This window comes from Panthera pardus, unplaced genomic scaffold, assembly GCF_024362965.1.
Source record: "Panthera pardus isolate Hobbes unplaced genomic scaffold, ASM2436296v1 HiC_scaffold_10, whole genome shotgun sequence".
Taxonomy (NCBI): domain Eukaryota; kingdom Metazoa; phylum Chordata; class Mammalia; order Carnivora; family Felidae; genus Panthera; species Panthera pardus.
Genome location: NW_026526655.1, coordinates 103,188,586 through 103,198,198, shown reverse-complemented (window position 1 = coordinate 103,198,198; position 9,613 = coordinate 103,188,586). Strand labels below are relative to the sequence as shown.

The 9,613-nt window shown below is 59.9% G+C and overlaps 1 protein-coding gene across 1 annotated transcript; it reads right to left on the bottom strand.

Annotated features, from left to right (window-relative positions):
* Positions 1–2,168: 2,168 nt before the first annotated feature.
* On the bottom strand, positions 2,169–9,221 carry INHBB (inhibin subunit beta B). The gene is made up of 2 exons (XM_019469518.2): positions 7,440–9,221; positions 2,169–4,937 (listed from the first exon to the last, which is right to left on the bottom strand). The coding sequence occupies exons 1-2, from the start codon at positions 7,885–7,887 to the stop codon at positions 4,162–4,164; spliced, it is 1,224 nt and encodes a 407-aa protein (XP_019325063.2). The 5' UTR covers positions 7,888–9,221; the 3' UTR covers positions 2,169–4,161.
* Positions 9,222–9,613: the final 392 nt, after the last annotated feature.

Genomic DNA, 9,613 nt, shown 5'->3' with positions numbered 1-9,613 from the left:
CATCTGGGAAATAGGGGAGAACAGAGGGCTGGTAGGCGTGGCGCCGTCTGCACAGGGGATCTCCTCACCCCGGCGCCCTCCCCATCCCCGCACCCCCAGACTTGGCTCCACTGGGTCACTGAGCACTCAGGGCACGTCTGAAGGTCCACCAAGGATGAATCTGACATAGCGGGAGCTCACGAATCACAGCGGATAGGGGGTGGAGACATTTGAGGCAGGTAGGGAAGCAGCCTCTGGCTCTGGCTGGCCCCGTGTGACCCATTTGTCCTATGAGAGGCTAACAGCCTGGTGGCCGGAAGAAGGAAGAGAGGGACACGGGGGAAGGAAGAGGAACCTTAAAGCAGCGCAGGAGGGCTCAGGGTCACAGGCGCTGGACTTGCTGAGCGGTGTGGGAGGCTTGCTCTCTGGGCCTGCGCTGTGGGGTTCCAAGGGCATCGCCAGGGAGAGGTGGGGCCCTCAGGCCAGGCCCACTGGGAAGATAAGGGCAGAGAATGGGAAAAAGCAGTAGACAGAAAAGGACTAAGGACTGAATGAGGAAGAAGGAACAGGGGAGCCAATTGGCCCCAGAAGCACAGGAAGGAAGATGTGCATCCCTACTGGAGAAAGAACACTCAGCCCTGGGACAGAGGAGGCATGCCTGTCCCCACGGCACCTGTCAGGAAAAGTAATTGCCAACTACCGTTGCCCCAGGGGGACCGGAGCACACAGGCACGTATGCCTGCAAAGGGCAGCAGAGTACCACTCAAGAGACCATCTCCCAGCCCACTGGCCTCATGACCTCAGAGTCCCAGACCCTTCCTGGGACTAACGGTGGGATCCATGGACCACCCCGTAAAGCTCAGCCCCAGAGGTGGGTCCCAGGAGGTGCTCAATATCCAAACAGTGTGGGACCCTGGTGACTTACACTGCCCCTCCTAGAGGCTGCCGGCGAAAGTTCCTGGGTCAGGGGTGGTCAGGGGCTGGATCAAGGGCCTGGAGCAGCCAGCAGCAGGTGGATGCAGCCCACTGCAGAGCAGAGAAGCGGCTGGATCCTGACTTACACCCCAAATGCCCAGGCCAGGTCTTTTTTAATGAAATTTTCCTCTTCACCCCTATTAACTTGTATACCGTCTGTAGACTTTGCAGATCAATAAATCCACCCCTTAGGACAAAACGCCGGCGGAGCAGTAGCTCTCTCGGATAGGCAAAGGATGGGAAAAGAGGCCAGAGGCTGCCTCCTGCTACCAGATGGCTGTGTAAATCGAGATATGTCCCTCCTGCTGCCCAGGGCCTCCCTCAGTTTCCCCACTGTTACCTTCACGGGGTTAAATCAATCTGTAAGGTCCCACCTGCTCAACTGTCCTGAGATTTTCTGGGAAGACCACATGTGACCCAAAGACCAAGGCCCAGCCCCATGGCTCTGCAGGGCCTCGGATGAAGGCGAGGCTTTAGGGCTGCCGTCCTCCCAGAGAACAGGTGGCCTGGCCACAGCACCTGGGCTCAAGCGCCCAGGGTGCCTGTGCCAGCTGTGTTGACCTCGGGCAAGCTCTGAACCTTTCCGCACCTCAGATTCCCGACTTTGGAAAATGGTGAAATTGCTTCCCCAAAAAAGCACGACATACAACAGCACTTTGTGGGTGTCTCAAGTCAGACCTGCCATTGCAGTTGGACGTCTGTCAGTACTAAAACCACCACCACCACCTACTCCAGTTCAAATCCCCACAGGCAAGGACAGTTAGCATACTCACGGCCTCCTTTCTGTTCACCCTTCTGTTCCCAAGGCCCTAGCCTCTTCTGGGTTACAGTCACCTAGATCAGTAAATACATGGCACGGAGGTCAGCTGCACTTCAACCTTCCAGGTTTTACATTTCCTTCCAGGGACGGGGGCTCAAACCGGCACTTTCAAGCGGTAATAGATGCGCCTTTAGTAAAACATAATTAGTCTCGGGAGAAGGAGGGTAAACAAACGTGTAATTCCTGGATTTGCTAATTGTCCTTCATGTTGATCTTCTGCCATTTTTCCTGGCCTCTCCGACTGACATCCGTGCTCGTGGCAAGGACTCAGAGAGCGCCGGGAGCGGGCCGCGGAGGCAACCAGCGTCAAAGCTGGACGCCTGGACGCCGCCCTCCTCCCCGCCACCGCCTCCAGCCCGGACCCCACCGCCCCACACACCACACCAGGCAGGAAGCCTGTGGCACTCGATCTTTTATTTTCTTAAACTGTACACAGATGTAAAATACTTTAACAGCAAGTCTATGGGAAAATTGTTTGGTTTTAAATTATTATGAAACAGAACCTAAGGGGAGCTTTATTAAATAAACATAAAGGTGGGGAATTAAGGACGCACACCTGCATTCTACCATAGTCATTTTTACTGTACCTTCTGGGTGTGTGAAGATAGAAAAGACACATCAAACTGAATAAACAAAATCCATTTATACCCTGAAACGTTGGCAGGCCACTCACGGGATTGTTCAGAACGTCTACCTCACAGAAGATGGCCTCACCATCTAATAAAAATTAAAACTGATCTGTTGGCCTCTTTGGTTCCAAAATTATGTATAATACATTTAACTGTATTTTTTTTTTGCTGCTATAAAAATAACTTCTTTTTTCAAATGGCAGTTTCTGACTAATCATGCAACTAAATCAGTGCAAACATTAAAAGCAATCATTCGCTTAAAAAAGAAGCAAAGGATTTCATTTCAAGTATAAAAAATATAAAAAGAGTCGTACGAGTCCAGTTTCATCTAGTGTGGGTCAACCCTTTAAATTGCATAGTTCACGTGGCACTTGGACATCTGGGGGTGAGCGAGTTCAGTGATATGCCAAGGGCCACTTCTGGACACACGCAGTTGGGCAAGTGCTATATCATGTGCGTTCAGGCAAGTCGGCAAGTGCTAGGAGGGGCAGGCGGGCAGGCGAGCAGGCTGGGGCCACGTCCATGGCCGGCCCTGGTGGCCGGGACCCACACGGGCAACTTCTGTAAAGCAGCTGAAAGCCTTCCCCATCTCTCCAAGACCGGCTAAACTGCTCCCCTCCCACAACCCCGCTGGGGGAGGAGGCACCCCCACCCCCCAACACCAGCATTTCCAGAATGCCTCCACTGCACCATTTCCTCCTCGGGGCTCATTCCCCTGCCTCGGGGGTCATTTCCACCCCTCCCCAATAAGTCCTAGAGGAACATCCCCAGTGAAGGGCACAGATTGCAACTTTTAGTTTTCTTCCCGTGTAAAACAATTCAAATTTTAACTTAAAAGGTCATACCTGGTTAAAAAAAAAAAAATCCCTTTTCAATTATACAACTGGAATGAATGACCTGTCAACTGCTAGTGATCAGTTAAAGCATCAAATTAAGACCCTCCTCCTCTCCCTCCCTCCCTACCCCAAAACAAACACACACAGAAGTCACGCCAGGGACCCAAGCAACAGTCAAACGGTCATTGCCACTGCTCCACGGTCTCTGGCAGGTTGTGTCCTTTCTGGGCCTCTTTCTCTCCACAAGGGTGGGAAAAGACAGGCCCCCCTGGTCCTGCAGCATGAAGGATCCCAGGCAGGGAAGGAAGCCAACACGTCTGAGCCAGGAGATGCTGAGGCATGGCAGGCTTTGCACACAAGCAAAGGGGGCCACGCAGCCCTCCCGCCTGTCCGCACGCTCCCCACCCCCGCATCTGCTTTTCCTGTCTGTGGCTCCCGTGCGCTCTCTCTCGTTCTCTCTCTCTCTCTCTCTCTCTCTCTCTCTGCGTCTCTGTCTTTGTGCTTTTATGTGTGCTCGGAAGGCGCGATTCAGAGTGGCCGGGCCAGCTGGTGGGAACGGTGGCTGTTCACCCCATTCTCTCCGACTGACAGGCATTTGTAGCTAAGCTGCCATTTGTCACCGCATCCATTTGCTGGTATCCTGGAGGCTGCTGTGTGGGTGGCAGGATGCGTCTGGCTGTGCGTGTCTACGTGTGCATCTGAAAGTATTTCATGTCAGTTGAGGGTTCTTGCTCTGGCTTTGACTGATTGCTCGATGAAGTAGTAGAAAAATATTTCAGGCCTCGCCCCGGCACCTCCCGGGCAGCCCAACGGGAGGACCGGAAGGACCGCGCTCAGCCGGCTGGGCCCCCGGTGCCCACAGGGGCTGGCAGGAGACCCTCTGGGACTGCCCTCGCGCCCCGCCGCCGCAGCCCCGCCGCGGTCAGGCACAGCCACACTCCTCCACAATCATGTTGGGCACGTCCCGCTTGACGATGTTGTACTCGTCGTCGAAGTAGAGCATGGACATGGTGCTCAGCTTGGTGGGGATACAGCAGGAGTTCACCGTGCCGGGGTTCAGGCCCCGCATGCGGTACTGGTTCACCACGGCCGTGTGGAAGGAGGAGGCGGAGCCGGGGACCCCTGCCAGGTAGGCCGGGCAGCTGCCCTCACAGTAGTTCCCGTAGTAGCCGGTGGGCGCGATGATCCAGTCGTTCCAGCCGATGAGGCGGAAGTCGATGAAGAACTGTTGCCTGCAACAGAGGTTGGTCCGGCCATCGCACTCCAGGCCCCGCTTGCGGATGCGGTGCCTGCTGTCACCCAGCCGCGCCTGCACCACCACAAAGGGCCGGTGCGACTCCTCACCGGGGTCCACGAACACCGGCACCACGGCCAGCTCCTGGCAGCCGTCACACTGCACGTCCAGGTTGAGCCGGCGCTCGCCCCGCTCGAACAACGACTGGATGGCCTCGGTGAGCGGGAAGGTGTGCCAGCCGCTGCGCTTGAGGTCCACCTTCTTCTCCACCACGTTCCACCGGTCGCCGTGACCCTGCTCCTGGAAGTACACCTTGACCCGCACCTTCCTCCGACTGCCCTTCTCCAGGACGTAGGGCAGGAGCTTCAGGTAAAGCCACAGGCTGGCCTGCACCACAAACAGGTTCTGGTTGCCTTCGTTGGAGATGAAGAAGTACAGGCGGACCCGGGAGGAGGCAAGGCCATCTGCGGAGAAGTGGGAGAGCAGGCCAAGTTAATTCAAGGAGAACACGAGGCAACGCGGAAAGACACTCTGCTGCCTGATGCTGGAATGTGAACTTGCCACGCAGCTGGAAAACGTTATTGACCAGAAATACAGTTTCTGGGGCCAGGGCCTCTCACTGGAACCTGGGAGAGGCAGAGAAAAATCATTTTCCATTGAGAAACCCGGACCGACTTGGAGCTGGAGGGTCCGGGCCTATAAAATCCTGCCTCACCTCTCCCAGGCCAGGGCTCCCTGGAGACAGGCTGTCAGGCCTCAAAGCTCAACAGAGGAACTTGTCAAGAGGCCAAGATCTTAACAAGTTGTTATGGGTATCTGTGAAATCTGGAAAACAAAACCAGGATCGCACCGAGGATTTTGGGGTGGGTTGTTTCAGTAGAGAATTTTTTTTTTTTTTTTTTTTTTGGTTAACTCCGGGCATTGCAAAATCAAGCTGAGCCACCTACTGCCTCTTCCTAGTGTTTACCTAAGCATGATCTGATCCAACCCCCAGTGGATCCTCCACTGCAAACAAGCGAGCTCTGCTCAGATTTCTGACACGGGAACGTGTGCTTTGCAGGCTGCAAAGCGCAGCCCTCGTTTCTGACCAGTTCCAAGGGACAGGACCTTCAGCCTTGAAACTTGAGGTCCACTCCTTTCGTGAGACACCGGCTCCCCGTTAATGGCGCATTCAAAATCTCCGAGGAAAAGGGGAACTGGCTTGTTAAGTTTCCTCCATAATTCAGCTCAACAAGAAGAGAAACCATGCCAACCGAGATACAACTACACACGCTCATCCTACATTTTTCAGTGACTCTTCTGACAATTTGTACTTTTTTCTTTTTCTTTTTCTTTCTTTCTCTCTCTCTCTCTCTTTTTTTTTTTTTTTTTTTTTTTTTTTTTTGGCAAGAAGAACAAATAAGGCAACTGTGTGGCCATAGCTGGTTTTATCAAACCTCCTACCACCGCCCTGCAGCCCCCTCCTCAGGCTTCGCCTGGCTCCTCTAATAACACTGACATCTGACTTTGAAATGGGGGAAAGTGCAGCCTTAAAAGCTGGTCTTGGACGAGCTGCCTGTGACCTGAATCTGTTATTTATAAGTCAAAGAGCTGGCTCCGTGAAACGGACCAGAAATATACCAGCCCCCGCTGTCATTTTGTGCCACCGGGACCAAAAGGCCTCCTCGACCTTCCAGAATCACATTTCTACTCTGGGCCCCAAAGCACCTTTTAATCCAAGCTCTCTAATTGCATGTCGAGCTTTCCCTGACTCGGTCGGACAGCTAAAACGGCAATGCATTTCTTTCTAAGCACAAACCAGCCCGATTGTCTCTGCTTTTCTCCACACTCGGCCATGCAAAACTTTTCATCCCTTTTCATCCCCAGGCGGCACCAGCACCGTCTGCCTGCTGCCTGGAAGAGCGGGGGGCATTTTCAGCCTGGTGACACAACCGCTCCCCCCTCCCACAAGCTCCCTGCCCACCCCAGCCCAGCCCGCACCAGGGCTTCCCCCTCTGCGACCTTCTCCGCAGTCCCCTCGGCACAAATGGGGCTGAGCTCCAGGCACAAAAGCCAGCCTGGCTCATTCAAGTCCTGAAAAGGACAGCGGAGTGGAAAGCACTTGCAGCATTTCCGCGCGGGCACATTTTCCTTCTTCTTTTAAAGTTCCGAAAGATTTTCTCTATTATTATATTTAGACAGTGGTAGAAATTTGCAATCCAGGGCCGGAAGAAAATTCCCAAAAGGACTCCTACCCTTTGTTAACTACCAACTCTGCGGCTCTAAAGTGAGGGGGCTGCTGCCGCTGCCAGGCAAGCCTAGAGGCACGGGGCTGCCCCCAAGCCGCGTCTTTCTCTGCGTAAATGATGGGACCTGTTGAGAAGCCTGCCTTCCGCCCGATTCCGGTGCCCACACAATCGGAAGAGAGGTTGCCTAGCTCTCCCCAGTGAGGCTTCAGCAATCCTGGCAAGCCCACGCTGCCCGGCGATGGAAGCGGCCCCGGGGCCTCTCACGCAGGCACAGGCGCGCGCGCACACACACACACACACACACACACACACACACACTTACTTCTCCGGCCCACGGATATCAACAAGCACACACATCTCCAACCACACTGCTAAGCCTACACTCCGATCGTGGGAAACAAAAACATTAAGCAATCACCAAGCAAGTGCCCGCGGAGCCAGGGCCGCATGCATCTGCCGGGAGGGGGATGCGCGCCCAGAGGCGCTGGGGCCCGGTTTCAGAGCAGTGGTGGAGGGCGAGGCGCTCATCGGCGGGGACGGGGGAGCAGGGGTACGCTGCCTGAGGGAGGAGGACGGCAACCAGGACGGGGTGCACAGGGCCAGGGGCGAACGGCAGGGCCGGGAGTCCACGTTTCCCCCAAGGTGCACTGGCTGCGGCGGCCAGAACGGGCAAGGAGAAGGGAGTGGAAGAGGGTGGGGAATGAGGGCCGCAGCTGGCCGCCCGTGGGACCGACCCACCTGTCTCGGCGAAGCTGATGATCTCAGAGACGCGCTCCTGGCCGTCGGCGCCCGGGCTGGCGTGGCCGTCGAGGTGCGGGATCTCCACGCGGCCGTCTTCGCGCACCTTGCCCGCGTGCAGCTTGCGCAGGGCCGTGACCATGGCGGCCTTGGGCACGGCGTGCGTGATGTTGGGTCGGCCCCGCATCTGCAGGCGGCTCAAGATGTGTCGCTTCACCGCCTCCAGGAAGTCGCCGTCCACCCGGCCCAGCTCCTCTGGCCGCCGGAAGCCGCCGCACGACGTGCAGGTGTCCTGCGAGCCGCCGGGGGCTCCGGGCGGCGGGGGCGGCGGCGGCGCGGCGGGCGAAGGCGGGGGCGTGGGCGAGCCCCAGGCCTCGGGCCCCAACCAGCCGGCCGCCAGCAGCAAGAGGCAGGCGGCCCCCAGCGCCCGACCGGGCAGCCCGTCCATGGTGCGCCGCTGGCGACGAGGGCGCCCGCCGCGAGGCGAGCCGAGCCGAGCGCAGGGCCGGGCTCCGGGCTCCCGGCGCGCCGCCCCGCCCCGCCCCCGCCCGCGCCCGCCCGGGCCTCCGCCCGCCCGCCGGGAGGGCCGCCGCCGGCTAGCAGGGGGAGGGGGCCGGCCGGGCCGCGGGGGTTCCCGCGCGACGGGGAAGGGGCGCCGAGGGCCGCGGGGGCCGGAGAGGCGCGCAGCCGAGGAGGGGGTCGGAGGGTCACTGCCGCGCGGGCGTCTCAGGGCGCCTCGGCATCTGCAGCCTTCCCCCCATCCTCTCCGCGTCGGGGCCCCGCAGCCCCCAGCTCCGGTGAAGCGAAAGCGGCGGTGGCGGCGCCTTGGCCGCCGCGAGGGGAAGGTGGCGAAAGGGCTGGTCGACGCAACTTGGCCGAGACGGAAGCGAAGGCGCCCGAGTCCCCGGAGCGGAGCCGGGCGCGGCTTGGCGCGGCGCTGCGGCGGGCGCTGCGGCGGGGCCCCGCGCTCGCACCTGAGCGCCGAGGAAGGGCCGCGGCTGCCGGCGACGGGCCGGTAGTCTTCGCCGCGGGCCGGCGGGTGGGCGGCGGAACGGGGCGAGCGCAGTGGCGGGAGCGCCGGGGAGCGCTGGCCGCGCGGCCCCGCTCAGAGGCGGCGCGGAGCCCCCGGCCGCGGGCCCTGCAGTCCTCCCGGCGCGTCACACGGCAAAGTTGTCTCTAGGCTCCCGGGGCGCCGCATCCACCGGCGGGCGGGCCGGCCGCTGCGCGCTCCGCCGGGGCCTCCGCTCCGCCCGCCTTGTCGCTGCCTCCCTCCCTCCGCCTGCCTGCGCGGGCCGGCCAGGCGCGGGGCGCCGTGCGAGGAAGGCGAGGCGGAGGCAGGGCCCTTCTCGCCCCTGTCTCTCCTGCCTGCGGCGGCGGCGGCGAGGTTGGTTCGAGCGCCTAAAAGTCTCGCAGCGTCCCCGGGTGCGGGTGCCCTAGCTCGCTCTCCCACTGGCACACGCCGCAGGGCCGGGAGAGAGCGGGCGGGTGGCGGCCGCGTCCCCGTGCCCGGCCGCGACACGGTGCAGAGCCTGCCGAGGAGTTCTTCTCTTTGCCCTCTCTTCTTTTACTCTCCTCGTTTTTTCTCCCAAGGGGGAAAAAAAAGCCGCACAATCTCCGTAAGTGCGCGCGCGTTGAGATAGACGTTGGCATAAAAAAAAAGGGGGGGTGGTGGTGAGCGAGTCTCGTCCTGGCCATGCGGGAGGAGGCTGTCCGTGCCTCCCCGCTCCGGCTTTCCCCCGGAGAGGGGGGGCGGAATCTGTTCAGGTCGCTGCCGCCCGCTCCCCACGCCCACCCCCGCTTCCCCCCGCTTTTTTCCTTTCTGCCTTCGCGGGAAGGAGGGGCGAGCCGGCCCGCTCCCCTCCCCCCACCCCCGCAATGCCCGGCCACTTTTGCAGTCTCGAAACTTTCCCACCACGTGGGCGCCCCGGACCCTCGCCCAACTGGGCGGCGGGCGACACCGACGGGCTCCCGGCCCGGGATCCCGGTGCTTGCCCCCCTCCCCGCGGTCGCGCAGGCCCTGCCCTCGTTCTGCGACCGGGAGAAACAACTCTCGCCGCGGCGGCCGGCCGCCCCCGGCCCTCCCGGGGTGCACCTTCTCGAGCTTGGCGAGGCGGGGGCGGCGGTTGCGGCCCCGGGCTGGCTCCGCGGGTGGATGTCGCTCCCGGGCTGCAGTG